At 39.7% G+C, this 17684-nt stretch overlaps 1 protein-coding gene across 5 annotated transcripts in view; it reads right to left on the bottom strand.

The window, feature by feature from the left end:
* Positions 1-17684, bottom strand: part of LOC119436460 (PHD finger protein 19-like) — a 127255-nt gene that overhangs the window by 92455 nt on the left and 17116 nt on the right. For 4 of the 5 annotated variants that reach the window (XM_049657930.1, XM_049657923.1, XM_037703312.2 and 1 more), the window contains one exon: positions 5345-5491. The exons of the other annotated variant lie outside the window; for it this stretch is intronic. In XM_049657930.1, the coding sequence (XP_049513887.1) occupies positions 5345-5485 (141 nt within the window). In that variant the 5' untranslated portion in view covers positions 5486-5491. The remainder of the gene's footprint in view (positions 1-5344; positions 5492-17684) is intronic. 5 annotated transcript variants of the gene reach the window in all.

The raw sequence follows: 17684 nt of genomic DNA, 5'->3' as shown, positions 1-17684 counted from the left end.
ACTGCCAAAAATTACATGCTGCACATAGAAAGAAAGTTAAATAAATGTACTTTCAAATAAATTCTAAGAACACATGTTAGAGCATAACATGCAATTTATTTCTGAAAAATGAACTTGACTGAAAAGTGCAGGAAATGCTATGCTGATAACGTAAAAATAATAATAAAGGAATACTCTGAAATATACGCAATTTTTTCACTTTTGTTTTATACTGTCCATAAAAGTTTCAATGATCTAGCTCATAATCAATGTGAGCTACAAAAAAAGTTTTTTGCCTAGTAGAAATTGCCTCTTTCCAGTAGGTGCCACATTGGCTAAAACATCACACTCAGCTGGTCTAGGGCCACGAAATATCCCCCATACACAGTAAAGACACTGCAAATCGGAGATATCACAATACTGCCAATATTTATCTCTACCATATCTCAATCGGCACAAGAAGTCAGCCGTTAAAAGGCAGAAAATAGCACTCACTACCGAACAGCTCACGACTGCCTGGGCTGGTTTTGTGGGTCTCCATTAATTAAAATTAAAATTAAAATTAAAATTCCATGATCTGACAACATCCTCTGACTCACTGCTGCTAGTTGCATCCGAACAATCATTCAAGGACCATCAGACCAATGTCATTCCCATGACTGCCCAGCCATCTTCACGATCACAAGCTGCGCACCCCTGCTCACTCGTTAAATATCGCCCACCACATGACAAGGAAATGAACTACTCAGAAAATGCAAGTTTACTCCTTAAATAACATTATAGATATCGCAGCAAGTTTGTAAGGACACCAGGAACCTTGAAATTGGGCACAGTGCTTGTGGGTCTCATGTGACCCATCTTCAATGGCCATGGTAAAGAAAGATTTAATAAAATGCACAGAAGTCAACCGCTGGCAACTCCAGAGACATTGGCACATCACATCCTTGGAGCCACGAGTCAGTAATATATATGCAGTAAAATGACAATTTCATCATTTTGTTGACCACACTGAAATACAATGCATCATTATTTCATTTCATTCTTATGGAAAGTGCAATTATGCCATATTTGTATCTGTGAGGCTCTAAAAAAAAATGCAAGAATAATGTCACAGCACCGGTCCTATCATGTAGCAAGTCAGTCAGTGGTGCCATACAAAACTTGACCTTGGCCCCTTTCAGTATGGTCACCTGTGGTGTCCGATCTCAATCCTATGCAGCACATCGACTCAGAGCCCAGAAAGTGAATTTAAAACAATGTTAACAAGCCCTGGCTTGAAAGAACATGTATGGGAGCCTGCATTCAAACAGGCTGTAATGAAACAGTCTGTAAGCTAATGCCTTCATTGGCATGCAAAAACACTCCATCTCTGACACTGATTTCCTGTGTGCACCCAAGAGAAACTGCTCAAGGAAAGAGCCATGTGGCCAGTTCTTTGCATTCAGGCGTCTACTTATCCACCTCTTTTTTTGGTGATCTACCTTAGACGACGTAATAGCATCACAACAAGCCAAAGGCGATCGGCACAGCTTGGTGTGCAAATATTCAAAATTTTTAATATTAATTGTATCACTGTAATGTTTAGTACCACTCTTTCCTGAATTTAACACTGTCAGAAGTATCCATTATCTAACACTAATTCCACTGTAACAAAAGTATTTAATAGCAGCCCATTCTCATAAAGACATGGGAAAATCCCAGTACAGCAGGTAATAAAAACACGAAAGTAAGGCCCTTTGTGTTTTGTGTTAAATTATAAAACTATCCTGCCAGTGCAGCCTGGCTGGACCTGTATAATCCTGGTCAACTGCTAAAACACAAGCTTGTCAGGCAAATATTCATTTAATTAAATATGAGACAATGACCCAACATTACAATTATAGCTCAGTAAAAATGGCAAAAGATACAATATAAAATGAGACCAACTTCCTAGAGTAAACCCAACAGTTGCTGAGCAAAGGTAATCAACACGGCTGAGAATACAAGGGAAGTACGTACAGAGCATACCCATTTAGCAATGAAAAGAGCCAACCAGTGATACTTAAGAAGTTTATTTTTTGTAAAGAAACCATAAGTCCACTGGCAAAAAGACTATCACATAGCAACCACATCAAAGGTGTCACAAAAATATTGCTTCAAGATTACTCCATCTGCAATTTCTATCCATTGCACATAGGAGGATGACAGAAACACTAACAAATTAAAGCAAGTGTGACTGTGGAGTCCCTACAGATAAAGATTAGTAAGTGCTCCTGCTTCACAAGCATTGGCCGAGAGATTTTAAATACCATGCAGGACATTGCGTCAACCCCCCAAATCTTGCAAGACCTTGCAACAGTCACATGACAACAGCACTTCACATCACATAATTTTATGCATTAAGTAAGCATAAATGCAAAGATGCACTAAGCAGCCGGCAATAAAAAAAAATTATTCTGGAAACAAAAACCAGAAGAGTATTCCAGAGGCTCAACACCCCAAAGCGACACCATGCACTATGAGGTCCATTATAAAGGAAAGTTGCAAGTTGATTGTCAATACCTGCACTTCTTTCTATGCCTACTCAAGTCTCATTAACAGCCACATGAGCGTTCTTGCATTGTGCCATACTGTAATCTGGTATCCAAGGCTGAGATTTGACATTTCTTGGTTGAGCCATCATTCTGATGGTTAAACCAAGAAACCCCAAACATATAACATGCCACAGACAGAAGTTCAGCAATTTTTAGCAGTGGCAGGAGTCTAAACAGAATGATAGCTGTTACAAAGCTTACAGGTATCAAGGCAATCAATAAATAAAAGCTGCTCAAAATAAAGCAAACAGTTCAACAGTCAGCAGGAGTTACAGGGGTCATTATTAGGAGAGGATGCAACATCATCTTTAGTGAAAGCTTTTGACACCACTTTAGGTACTGCAACCCCTATATTTAAGTACTTTTTGATGATGAAATGCCACTGCTTCTTAGTCCGGCAATGTGGACAAAGCATCACCACAAATAAATGTTTTCTTCTTTTTAGTCAAACTATTTTCCTCACATTTTCTAAAAAATTCTAAAGCACAAAAATGATGCTCAGTACACAAAAATACTTGTTCTTACTATTAAACCCTACAGCATCAACATGCTACGTGAACCTAGGCTTTAAAAAACATGACTCGGGAAAGAAACAAAGCTACACTCAGCAGCACCCAAATTTCAAAAAGCTTAGCTCCTCTCAATGGCATCCAACTACTGACAAACGATCGAACAGCTGAGCTGGCTGGGCTTTTCACAGTTCAACTAGCTCAGCAGTTGGTTTCCTTGTTCCAGAGACAAGTACTTGATACAAGGCAGTGACTAAGAGACATACATCATATCAAACAACAGCTCACTCCTCCTTGGAGCAGCAGTAACCCCAAAAGCCACGTCAAGTTAGGCTTTGAAAACATCAACAAACCATGTGAAATTCAGAACTTAAGTACACAGAAGAAAAGCACACGCACCAGTTGCTACTCTGATAGTGTACTTACTTCGCAGCTTGCATTTCACCAGTGCTGACATGTTAATGTTACAGAAAACTTTAAAAATTTGTGGCAAGCAGTGGCTTGCTGTGCACTAGTAAATTTGTGCACAGACTGCAACAGCCTATTCATTGGAACTTTGGCAGCCCAGGAACATGGACAACATAAACCTTACAGGGTGTCAACGTAAGAGCAATAGATGTGCACATTTTAATATTTGCCTCTTCCCCGCCGCTTTGCAGGTGCTGGCAGGGCTGTGCCTGTCTTGTCAATTAACAACTACTTCTGCCACTGCATATCTATCTACAACTGGGCATGTGGCACTGAGTATGCGCTTGAATAGACGAGCAGAACAAGAGGCAAGAAGTGAAATCGGTAACAACAAATTGAATTAAATTAAACCAAATTAAATTCTGGGGCGCTACATGCCAAAACCATGATATGATTATGAGGCACACCATAGTGGGGAACTCCGGATTAGTTTTGACCACCTGGGGTTCTTTAATGTGCACCCAATGCATGGCACACGGCCATTTTTGCATTTCATCCCCACCAAAATGTGGCTCCCGCGGCCAGGATTTCATCCCGCGCTCGACATAGCAAACAGAAAATTGAAGAGGTCGGCTACAGCGAAGTGAAGAAGTGGGCATCAAAAGCAGCCAAGTGTGGAGAAAGAAGTAACAAAACGGGACCAGAGCGTGCATTAATAAGGAACATTGAGGTACAGGTAAGTGAAGAAATTATAGTAAAAATTACAGAAAAGCTTCGCTTATAACCGATTCCCAGATATGCATGGGTTCTGCTGATTTTTTCAAGTCAACACTGTTCTCAGCAAAAAGCTTAATCAGTGTTGTACACGCTCCTCTAAAACAGGAACAACAGCTCGTTCCTTCACAATTTTGAAACGAGTTCCCGTTACAAGTTCCTTTAATGCGAAAGGAACGCGTTCCAGTTACACTTCGAACATTGAAACGTGTCGTTACATTAACGTTGCATATGATTTTTTAATTAAAGTATAGTGTTCGATAATCCTGAATGCAAAATAAAGTGAGCAATTTAAAACTCACATCGAACTACGTATATTATACGAATTTGAACATCGCGGGCAGCAGATTATCTGTAGATAAAAAGAATCCAAGGAGACGCTCCTAGACGAATTTTTTCAGGGAGCACCGGGTTTTGGTTCAACTTTGGTTCAGCGTTCCTCTACGGCAAACCAGCATGGAGGAAAGAAACTACAGGAGGCAGCGTCACGTGACAATCTTGAAGCCCAGTCATAAAAAAAATATATAACAGAACTCACGAAAAAAACGCAGGATAGTCATGTGACAATCAAGCGGTAGTTCTTTGCACCTCACGCGATCGCCCATCCACTCTGCATAATGTGCTGCGTACATGCATGCGTCTGCTCAATGCCGTGGAACGTTTATAGAAGGAACGCCGTTCCTTCATAAACCTAATGAGTTACCATTACATTTCCACCGACCCTTAACGGAACGGTGGCCTTCCTCTATTCCTCCCAAAAGGAACTAATTCCAGGAACACTGCTCTGTACAACACTGGCTTTTATGTACCGCTAAACACAAAAACATTTCCACATGAAGGCGAACATAATACTGGCAGATAAAAAGCAAGTGTGAAGGAGTGAGACAGGACATAATTAGCATGCATTGAATGCTGTCCCTTATATCCTTAATGACAATCTATTAATGCCACACTTGATGGTGCTTTCCTTTTAAAGGATAGAAATGCCACTTACGCGGCACTTTTTGCCTGTGTCGAGTCATCACAGTGGCTACTCGAGCCCTCACTGGGATGTACGAATAAAACCAGCCAAAAAGGAATCACCACAAAAACACTCCTAACCTCATCCATTGGATCAACTCCATTAGTGATGGCCTGGTCCTTTCCGACCAGGTTGTACCAACTGCGCAGTAGACGCTTTGGCTTCTTGTGTCGCACCCGCAGTCTCAATTCCCGGCCACCCTGCAGTGCTCCACGGGACATGGCGTACTACATGCACAGGTAAGAGGAGCACATCTTCATACAAACAGAAGCGTTTCAGTTTCTTTCCTAGAGCAATTGCTGATCGAAATATTTTGCTTGTAGGTACAGGTGAAGGTTTCAATATTTTCCTGGTTATAACATAGCTGAAGCCCTCTGTCCCCATGAGGTTAATACCATGTTCGGCATATTTGGATATGCTCTCTTAGCTACTACATTCTATTTGTGCAGTCTCGTGAAAGAAGCCCATTACAAGGTCTTCACTTTATTTTTCAAATCTGAAAATTTGTAAAGCAGCTTATCTCTTATTTTGTGTAGTTCCTGTAAGCCACATGCATTTTGCTTTAAATTTTCTATTGTGTGCACTGTTTTCATATACTGCTACATTCATGCTATTGTATTACCATGCCACTCCATCTTGAGTAAAACTATTTATGAAGTGTTTAGCACAAAACAAAGATACCACTTGGTTATATGCGACTCTGATGTCGTTGGGCTCATCATCAAAACAATGACAGCAGGCCAAACCCAAAATTCAAAGGCCCTTTTCAGTCACATACCACCTAAAACCAGGCTTTCCCCCTTGCTCAGTGAATTCATTTTCCTTTACTGCAATGTCTTTTTTATACTATGAACTCAACCTTTCAAAATTTGGAGAATGCAAAAACTGCTGGATCTTTGCCAGTACAAAAACCAGTAACATGAAACAGAAAAAAAATGAAATAATTAATAAAAAGAAAAGCATATGGATGCTTGCAAGGTGTCAATAGATATTCCTTTACAGCAAATTGGAGAGCTTATGTGGGCTCATTAAAAGGCAATCAGAATGAGAAAAAATGAATGTGGAATGAAACGATATCTCCATCCCTGTATAAATAGTTCACAATGAGCCAATACAAGCTTCCATTTGTAAACAGGCTAATCATAGAATGATAGTAAATGCTACTCCATCCATCTTGACACTAGCTTCAAGCATGAACAGTCAAATATTAATAGAAATTTTGATTTTCAGTATGAACAAACAAAATGATTACATCCTAACTCAAGTATATCAGCACGAAATGCTGGAACACATACAAACACAAAACAGACTTGCAATGATTACTATAAGGAGCATTCAAATAGTGAGCTTCTAATCAAACTGATTATGCATACTAAAAAGCTGCCTTTATATCAAATAAAATTGTCTGCTCTTTTTTCACTTTAAAACCGTAATAATGAGATCAGGTAGTGGCCACATTGTAATCCCCCCCACTTTTTTTGCATATCTTTCAGCATAAATAATGCTATTTGAAACTAAACGTTTCGACAGAATTACCTGTCTGGTTGGGAAAAATTGATTAAGACTTAGAGATACTCCAACCAAATAAGGGAATTTATTAGCCCGACGTTTCGGAGCCAATTCGGCTCCTTCTTCAGGGGGTATTCTTCGGAGGTGGCGGTGTGCCGCTTTTAAAAGGTCCATCGTACTCTCCTTTCTTACGATGGACATCTTAAAAGCGGCACACCGCCACCTCCGAAGAATACCCCCTGAAGAAGGAGCCGAATTGGCTCTGAAATGTCTGGCCAATAAATTCCCTTATTGTTGGAGTCAATCTCTAAGTCTTAATAATGCCATTTACAGCTGAAAACACTGTCTATATACCTGCAAAAGAACACAAAAAGATAAACTGTGCACGACAGGATGCACAAGTGCACTTAAAAAATTTTAATTATGGGGTTGAATATCCTGAAATTGCAGAGTGAGTTATGATGGATACTGTAGTGATAGGTTCTGGATTAATTTGGCCTCCTGGTGTTGTTTAACGTGCACCCAAAGCCTAATGAGCATTTTTGTATTGCATCCCCATCAGAATGCAGCCCACCATGGCTAGGAACTAAACCCTCAAGCTCACGCTAAGCAGCATAACTATGCCACCTCATTGAGTCACAAGTGAGCTTAGCTTGCTGGCAATGCAAGACCGGATATTATTGTGAAAAAGGGGCTATGTATATAATGCACTAAGCACCCTTCCAGTAGAACACTGAAAAGTTATCAAACCCTGCCTGAAAAGAAGTGCTCTGCATGTGTTAGAAATTAAAGGGAATTTAGGAAAACTAAGTTCACCTTAATCGAATCCAACACACCACACATCCCTTCAGCAATGCAACCATGAGATCTACTAAGGAAACAGAAGATTGGAGTTTATTTCTTTGAAAAGAGATTTAACATATTGAAGTTTGACCCAAAATGTCAAGCAGTGACAGCTATAGCTTGAACTCCAGAGACCTATCACTTGTGATTATTCCTCTTTTCCTTAGTTTCACTTTGCATCTGAACGCCATTTTTGTTTCTATCTTTAGATTTTTCACGAAATTGTATTAGTGGAATGCTCTAGCAAGCCATGATGCTATGGAAAGCTTTAGGTACAAGGCCTCAACATTCATGATCACTGGACAGCCTGGCAAGGTTAGTGTGCAGAAACACAGTCACTCACTTTAGTCTAGTTCAAGAAGGAGCTACTGCCCTATGACTCGGTACATTCCAAGACAATTAAGAGAGGAATAGCGGTGATGTGTATGGAATCGGCTCTCCAGAAATCGTGCCCACATCAGATGACGCTCAGTTTTAACAATCAGGTAAGCCGTCTTTTGGCTGCAGGGTTTCCCATCTCGGTCTTGACTGCTGTTTCTGAAACCCTCCTTCAAAAATTCAAGCGTGGAACGGGAACTACAACGGCGGAGGATCACCGGAAGGCACATAGACCTGAGGTGGTCCCCTACATCCATAAACTCTCCCACAATCTGAAGAAGGTGGCAAGTAGGCACGGCATGCCAATATGTTTTTCTGCCCCTAACAAGCTGGGAAAGTTGTGCCCACGTATCTGCAACACCAGTAAACGTGGATGCCAGAAGAACCACCAACCGCCGTTCGTTAAATGTTCCACTGGAGTGGTGTATTGCATTCCCATGTCTTGTGGGATGTTTTACGTCGGCGAAACTGGTCGCTGTGTCAATGACCGTTTAGGGGAACACACTCTAAAACTGAAAAAACGAGATGACAAATACGCACATATAGTTGCGCACGTTAGCAAGTGCACTGATTGTGTGGCCCGGTTAAAGGAGACGACGATTCTAGGAAAGAGTAGTGACAAGACAGCGCGCATCAGTTTGGAAGCCTACCACATCAGGAAGTTCGGTAGCAAGTGCTTCAGCACCCCTTCCCTTGCTCTCTTTGACGCTGAATTTTATCTTCTGGATGCGGCTATCGGGGGTTCAGATTAGAAAGAAAAATAATTGTTTGTGTCTTGTTGCGCTTGGTTGGCTGTTTTGCGCTTGCGTTGTTGGCACGATGTTACCCTTGTTATGTTTTCCCCTTTCCCTTGCTTCACTCTGGCATATATAAGGTGTGCTTTCCTTCACAATAAAACCAGTTGTTAGTCAGCGCCTGTGTGTCCGCTGTCTCCCTTCTTGTGGTCGTCTGTTTGCGCTGTTACCCAAAGTTTCAAGATGTACCAACTCGCCCAAAAAGAAGTATTGATGTAGTCTAGTTCAGTGGCAGGGAAGCCAGGTACCATGACGGTATGTAAAACCAAGCCTGTGGTATGCGGCATATTTCACATCCAACCTATGGATGTCAGTGCCATCAAGACGAAAAACCAAAGCTAAACTACAGACTTTCTTTGAAATGCTTCAGCCAAATGCCATTTTAAGTTATCTAATATCTAATATCCAACGCTGTACACTCCCAAAGGTACTGATATCAGTTCACACAGACATAGACTGGAGAATAAACTGAATGAAGGTGCTGTCAAAAATGTGTAGGCAGCTTTAGAATGGAACACTTTTAGATATACCATATGGCTGCAAATCGGCATGCAAAAATGAACAGCTCCATGCACTCACTCAGCAACAAATTCTCTTACAAAGCACCGCACACCCCTGAAGCAGAACCATTCAGAATGAGGACTGCTAGTATGACTAAGTAATTCTCGCTGGGCTGGCTTAACAGTGCACATTTAAAGTGGCGAGCATGCAATCAACACTTTCATCATTCTGCCCCCATGTTGGCTTCAATGAAATTAAGTTATCCTGTACAGTTGGCCATTAGCAAATATGAAAATTTCGACCATGAATTGTTGAGTCGAATACACCCCATCAAGGAAAATGGCCAACTCGCATGCAGCAAAAGCCACCCCTAACTTCAATCCTTCACCTGTCTTAAAAAATGTATCAAAGGTGGCTAAAAAAAATATTCAGTAGAAATTTAGCAGTAAATTCGAGAAAAATATGTTAGCATTATGTCGCACCTCTTTGAGGTCCCGGATCCATCATTTAGACACCCGCATTCACCACACTGAAAGGCGTTCTTCAGGAGCTCACTCAACACACGTGCTCCTCTTTGAGGAGCTACGTGTAACTGATGGCATTCCGGAGCAGCCCACCGTCCGTTGCACTAATATATATACAGTAAACCCTCATTAACTCGAACTCTGATATCTCGAATTAACGGATAAGTCTAATTTTTTCCCTGGCACGGTATCAACTCCAAGGATTTTTCACCCCTTATTTTGAAACCTAGACTGCAAAAATGCTGAAAAGACAGTACCAAAACGTTTTTTTTTTTTAACTTTTTTTTGCGCAGTTGTCGCACCGCCAAAAAGTGAAACCAGGGCCGGTATTTTGTAGCGATGCTTTTTCCGATGCTAATGCCTTTTCACGCTTGGTCAGCGGTCAGAGCAACGGTCTGCTCATGTTATCAACGGGATCAGCCGGCCGTGAGCAGTGGATGATAAGACTAGCACAGAATAAAGCCATAACGCATTACTATAAAATACCGGCCCAGGCCTGCAATTCTGTCCCAATGCCTTTTGCTTGATTCTACTCCACCCTCACCTACAGTTCTTGGCCAGCTGATCCCATTGATTACGCGGGCGGAGCGTCGCTACGACCGCTGATGCACACAAGGAGTGCGAGAAAGTGTAGGCGAGCGCGCCGCCACTTGTAAACACGCCAGCCACGCACTGCCGTGCCTCGATACTCGGTGCTTGGAGCCAGCTGTCGTGCGTGGCTGCGCTGGCAGTGGTCACGTTACTAAGCAGGGCGGTGGCAAATGCTTTCCCACGGCATTTACTCGTAACGCACGGCATGGCGCTATAACCTTTTTTTTTTAAGGGCTGTGATTTTGTAGTGATGGCTTATCCGGTGCAGTTCATTTTTGCACTTTGTCAGTGGTCAGAACAATGCTCTGTCGAGGTTATCCTCGGTCGAAAACTCCGGGGAACCAAGCACGTTCGCGAGATTCTTAGCGTGACTCGGTTTCGAACAGTGTCAACATGCATCTGCATTTGCGCTTATATGTATGAGGTTATATACGACCAACATGTCGGTTGCTGGGCCGCACATAATATTGCAAAAATTATCTACTAAAGGTACCACTCCTGGTACATTAAACTTTTTTAAGAAAGTCGGCGGTTACCAGTGCCATATTGGAAAGGCGTTATGTTGGCTTTATGCGGTGGTTATCCTTATATTTTCGTGAACTCGGCTATCTCGAAACTCCGCTTATCTCGAATTTTTCCCCAGTTTCTACTACTTCAGGTTGTGTGTGTGTGTGTGCATGTACACACACACACATACATGCATACACGCTCTTCTAAGCCCTCCCATCACCTATCTACCACTTGACCGGCTTCCCATGCTTCACAGACACATTTTTTTTTTCCACTTTGACACTCCTAATGCTAACGGATTAAAAGGTGGTATGTAGAGAATACAGCCTGGATTAAGGAATCTCTGTAAGAAAATGCATACAACAGAACACAGAACAGGACCATAATTCAAACACACAAGTGTTCTCTAGGTTTCTTGCAATAGTTTTATGAACATGAATTACCAGGAATGTGTGAATATTCAAAATTTCAAATATGAATCAAACAGTATTTGCTATGATTCAAATTTAATTTAGGAATTCACTATTTGAAATTTTCTAAAAGTTGTTTGTGCTCAAATGTAAGGGTTAGCAACACTTACTGGAGTCTAAAAGAAGAAATACTGACGCAAGTGGTGACTTTTCCGAATGATTCTTTTACAGGAGAGACACAGTTGCTGTGCAAAGGCATCAGTGTCCGAGTGAAAGCATGGAGCTGCTAACTTCCGCACAATAATTTCTATTCACTCAATAAGGATGCCTCGCCTTTAAACATTCTACAAATTTGTCGGCTCAATTTAGGCAAACTATTTTTCATATGGCCAATAAACCCACACTTGAATCCCTTTAAGCCAATGCATGGTGCCATACTATAGGCCCTCAGTTCCTTCAACCCAACACTCCACGTACATCTAGTGACATACTCTTGAATTGTCTCGTTATTGTCTTTGTTATGGTGTACAAGATACAATTACATTTGAGTTATTTCTCACAAACTGCTCAGTTGACCACATGTCCAGTTGTGAATGTTACATGTATCCAATAAGCCTCTTTTTTTTAATTAATGCAGCTTATTTGACTTCATTTAGATATTTGGTACTCAATTCGTTATTTGAAGGTAGTTATTTTTTAATACTCATGCTAGATTAGAAAATTTTGCTGTTTGGATTACCCTATGAATAACTAAACCAACTTGTAGTTCTCAACAACATGCAAATTAATTGCAACTAGTGAATACACTGGCCAGCATATAAAAGCATGCTTACATCAGCATCCAGACTTTTTTTTTCAGTATCTAATATTAAATAAATGATATCGGTATATTATCACTAAATCAGAACAGAAAGTAGACAGTATAAAAGCCCTTCAAAACATTATGATGAGGTTATACATGCCTTTACACTTTTGCTAGCACACCATAATAGGCCAAATGTCTGGTAACTTGGGATGAATTAAAGCTAATGAATTTCACGATGCTTAAGTAAATGTTACCATACCTGATATAATCCTTGCTATTTTATTCACAGTGTGGAAACCTACCAACCTTAAATTTTTTTTTAAATACTGCTGTTGCAGAAAAAAATACTAAAAATTGTTTAATGATTTAAATGTTGGCTGTTAATTTTAAAATTTCAGACTGTTTTGCATGGATGTTGTGAACAAGCACTCTGATCTATGTCACAAATAAACTTCACGTTCATCAAGTTTACTTGTGACATTCAAGCAACAGTAGCTAAAATTTTAATTGCCATTGTACATTGGTTCAACGAGTGTGTGGCACTGCTACAGTGAGGTCTGAATAATCGAGAGGGTTCGATAAATCAGGCTCCAGAGATCGGTCAGTGAATGTATCTGCATTCTTAAAAAGTCAGTGTTGCTCTAAACTGGATGCAAATTCAAAATAGTAACATTATAAAATTTTGGTGTCGATACAACAATCATAAACAAGCTTTAAAAAATGGAATGGTAAAACAGAACAAAAGACATGGATGAAGGGAATGTGTAAGACATATAGACGCAAACTGACAACTTCCAGTTGTTAGCCAGTGCCTGTACGTGTTTTACATTTTCTTTTCATCCATAGCTTTCACGCTAGCACAAAAGACAGAGATATTCCCTTCATTCATGTCGTTTGTGCAGGCAGCACAAAACACTTGGATGAAGCAAAGATGTAAAACGTATAGGTGCTGATTGACTATTTCCAGTTGTCAGTCAGCGCCTGTATGTGTTTTACGTCTTCTCTTCGTCTATATCTTTCGCAGTGTTTTGGAATTTCTAAAGTTGAACCAACAGCCCAAGCTTCCATCCTGGTCAACTCTAAAAATATGGCATTTTACAATAAAATCAGAAATGATGGCAGGTATAAGAAATGATTATTTTAAGGTGCAACTCAGGTTAAAACAGTGGCGCACCGACGGGGAAAGGGGGGGGGGTTGTAACCCCCCCCTGAGGCTGACTTAACCCCCCCCCCTTTTGTTTAACCCCTTTTCTTTCCTTGCGATGCAACGAAGATGTAAGACGCGCAATCATCTGCACACTCGCAAAAAGCGAATTTTTTTACAATTTCCCGTGAAGAAATCGAAATTAGTGCTGTTTAGATGGTATTGGCAAACTGTCAACCCCCCCCTGGCAGAGATCCTGGGTGCGCTACTGGGTTAAAATCATTGAAAATTGACAAAATAAAATTAACCAAGAGCCAGCTTTGACAGTACAGGCAAGACATAAATGGCTTCTCTAGGACAAGCAATATTCAGGCCCCACTGGGTGCTTTTCAGTTAAAAGCATGCGGGTATGCCCAGATGGCAAACTTTGACGATATTGACTGAAAAAAAATATAATAATTTCAACACAGGAAATAGTGTTTAATTTTCAACTTGTGTCTTCATGTCAGGGTCACTGCATCATATAGAAGCAATAGAAAAGAACAAAAAAAAAGAACTAGCACGTATATTTAGGGAAAAACCTGCAAACACCTTGTCAGCAATCGTAGCAAGATGGGAACATCGAACACATGCGAACAGGAGCACAGAATGCACTTGCAAATGTTTCATGTGCACTACACTCATTCTATCTGTATGTTGTAATGCCTTCATGTGGGGTCACTCTAAAATTGAACAAGTGACTCAGTGACTATTGTTTGCACAAGCCATCTTGCACTGTTTTTAAGTGCTTTGAACATTCATGGATAACCCCCATCCCACTCCTTATGCACAATCACTGACATAGCAATTACGTCTGAATAGGCCTTAGTTGCTATGTAACTGGATAGATATCCAAATAACTTAATATACAGTTTCAAAAAAATAAAGCTTTAAACTTGATTATTAGACCTCAATTTTTAGTGAATCGCTTGCGTTTGAAATTTTTTGAAGCATAAAATTCAAATTCTCTCATTATAGATAATGAACTGTCTGCAAGTTTCAATATATGTACCTTAAAAGTTCCGGGGAAATTACAGCACAAGATAACAGTAATGCACAACATACACGAAGGTTTACTTTTTCTTAACTATTATCATGAGAAATGATAAGTACAACACATTTTTCAATTTACTTTTTTTTTAGAAAAATTAGTGCAGTTATAAACCAAACATTGCTCATGCAGAAATTAGATATTTCACCTACCTTTTGAAAACAATGACCAACAGTCGCACACAGCACTTTCACGAAAATTAATTCTTTGCAAGCTAACACACACACACACATTCAACCAAAGTTGAGTGAAAACATCCCAATAACTTATAAAAGTTAATGATATTGCCTCATTTCTGTTTTTTAATAATATCAACAAAAACCAAGTTGACCTCTGACAATAGATTAAGTACACCAAACTTTTTTTGAAATTCAGCAAGAGATGCAGTGAACATAGTTTCATACTAGAATTACTATAGGGGAATCAGGACCTACAGTCATTCAACTACCAGATGAATGACAGATAGTGCATTGCCAAATGCAGTCTTTTCTTTTAGCTCTTTATGCTTCAGTTGTACTGTGCGGTAGCCTCAAAACGTTTCAGCAAAGCAGCGATGAGTTTTATATCATTTAATTTGTTTTATACACTAATTTCCAGTGCATCAATTACTCTTGGCACATTTACGCGTGCGTGTCACTAAATCTAGATAACTTGGCAACTATTTTTTATATTCTGGACAGTTCTTTCTTTTATGTTCTGAAAACAACCCAATAGTACAGAAAAGGAACTAAATGTGAAATCTGCTATCACAAAATAAGTTCAAGAAGAATAATATAATAGAGGGGCAAAGTTTCGGCAATTCCAAGCATCCCCATGAGCAATACAAAAGTGAATATCTAAATTGTTTTCAAGAGGCCACAGTGGCCAAACATGTCCGTCTCATATGAAAGTGTCCAACGTGACTAAACGTTTGACAGAAAAGCTATGTCGCATATTAACATGTCAGATTCAAATTCACACATCATGAGTAATCATTGCTTTAAAGCAAAATCGGCATTCCCTATCATATCGCTCACTGCCCATCATTTGCTTGCTGGCTTGAACATTGCTAGGATGCAGGAGGAGCATAATGAACCCATAACATGTCACTTTTGTGTGTTCATACAGATTCTGAGTATATTACACCCAAAATTATGTAGAATCAGATGAGGACACAAGGTAAAAGCAAAAACATGTGTCAACTGATTCATGACGCCGGCGCAATGACGGGGGTGGGGGTTCGGGTGTTGTAACCCCCCGCCCCACGCGTCCAGCCCTACTAGTCCAACGTGTACCTTCAGCGCTCTGTTCAGATTGTCATTTCAATTCAGGAGGTGGCTTGAGGTCGAATTTTCCCCTGATTAACAAAAACACTATCACTGTCTTGTATTTATTCATTCACTCTTAAATTACTTTGAGCAAAACGCTGAAGAAATAAACGTCATCATCCTTGGTGTCATTATTATAATTATTAGGCATTTTATTTGCTGTTGGATTCCTCTGGCTAAAGCAAGGAAATTGCATATTATGCAAAGTGCTTGCTTCCCCCCCCCCACACACACACAACCCCCCCTGGCAGAGATCCTGGGTACGCTACTGATTCATGCTGTCTGTGAGTGGTACTGATAGGCCAAACGACTGTTGTTAATCACTGACACTATCTACACTCTCTTCTGGCAAGGAAAAAACTATTTTGCAAAACACCTAATAATGACATCATCCATCAATGATCAACTTCCTCTATATTTACGACACAAAATAATGATCATAAATATGTCAATGAGATTCAGAGCTGTTTTAACAAGAATGTGTGCACTGATGTGCCTAACAGTACAATTTCAAATGCTTTATACATTCAAGCGTCAAGATGATTTGAAAAAAAAAAATTTTTTTAAGAAACTTGTAACAACCTTGCCACACAGCCAACTTAATGGTACTTCAATATTAAAATGACTTGCGTTTACTAAAAAATGTGGCCATTCAAAGCATGCGCTAACTACAACAACCACGCACAGTTAATGCTATAGCAGTAATGACAGCGATCAAGTGATGCTCTTTTATTTATTACATACTGCAGACCAATCTGGTCCAAGCAGGATGAGCAATACAACTAACAAAATATCTGTATTACAAAGTAAACATGATCGCATCTGAGGAAAGAACATAAGAACATGATCATCTATACATACAGGATGTTATAAGGTTCTGTCAGGCTATTTCAGTAGGATACTGAACATGGAAAAAAGGAAAAATTATAAATTTTAGTTTTGGCAAAGTAAGGGGTTAGAAAGTGTGTTTGGTAATTTTGCATAGGTCTTTTAGACAATGGGGAAAGAAACTTTGTGAAATCCATAGCTATTTCACCGTTAAGGACCAAGTCCAAAAAAGTTCAAGCAGCATGTTTTACTTCATAAGTTAAATAGTTCAATTGTGTTAGTATTCATGAGTTCAGAAGGAGAATCAGTGTACATAAATTTAGCATAAATAAACCTGGCAGCTTTTTGCTGAATCCTTTCTGGTTTTTTATGTTAAGTTTTTTGTAAGGATCCCAAACAATAGAACAATATCCAAGCTTAGGGTATGAATGCGAAATTGCCAAGAAGTTTGATGTTAGGAGAATTTCTAAGTTCATGTTTTAAGTAACAAAGTTTGCAAAAAGCCGACAAGCAAATGTTGTCAATGTTGTGATTCCAAGAGAGGTCATTAGTGACTGTTACTCCTAAGTACTTGGTAACTTAACCTGGTTCAAAGGAAAAGATGTCAGGTTTCAGCGAATGTTTCAGCGAAAACATTTCAACATTTTTTTAAAGACTGCCTGTGGCAGAAAGCACAATTCTAGTTCATGAGCTGGTCTACTCAAAGAGGCTGACATTGCTTGCACAAAAAATTGAAATGCATAATCGACAAATTAATAAAAATTCACTAAGTTTGAAATTAATTACCTTATAAAATGTCGCTTTATGCACTGAAGCCCAAAAGTAACTGGAACGCCAATGCATTTCTTTGCAAAGTTCGGGAATTAATATCTCGAAACTGGTGTCATCCTGAGAATTTGATCCAAGTGTATCCGCTTTACGAACTCCACAGCTAGAATTTGTAAATTGCAATATGGGCCATAAGGTAATTAATCAAAAACAAATTGCAAATTGTTGTTAATTGGTCAATTATGCATTTCAATTTTTTGTGCAAGCAATGTACGCCTCTTCGAGTCAACCAGCTCATGAACTAGAATTGTGCTATCGTCACAGGCAATCTTTAAAAACTTTTTGAAAGTGTTCATTTAACACCCTGTATTTAAGTGGAGTTTTCTTAAGCGTAAAGCCCGTTTCACATGGTGCAATT

This window comes from Dermacentor silvarum, chromosome 1 (genome assembly GCF_013339745.2).
Source record: "Dermacentor silvarum isolate Dsil-2018 chromosome 1, BIME_Dsil_1.4, whole genome shotgun sequence".
Lineage (NCBI taxonomy): Eukaryota > Metazoa > Arthropoda > Arachnida > Ixodida > Ixodidae > Dermacentor > Dermacentor silvarum.
The sequence above is the reverse complement of the archived record's forward strand: the minus strand, read 5'-3'. Positions and strand labels throughout refer to the sequence as shown.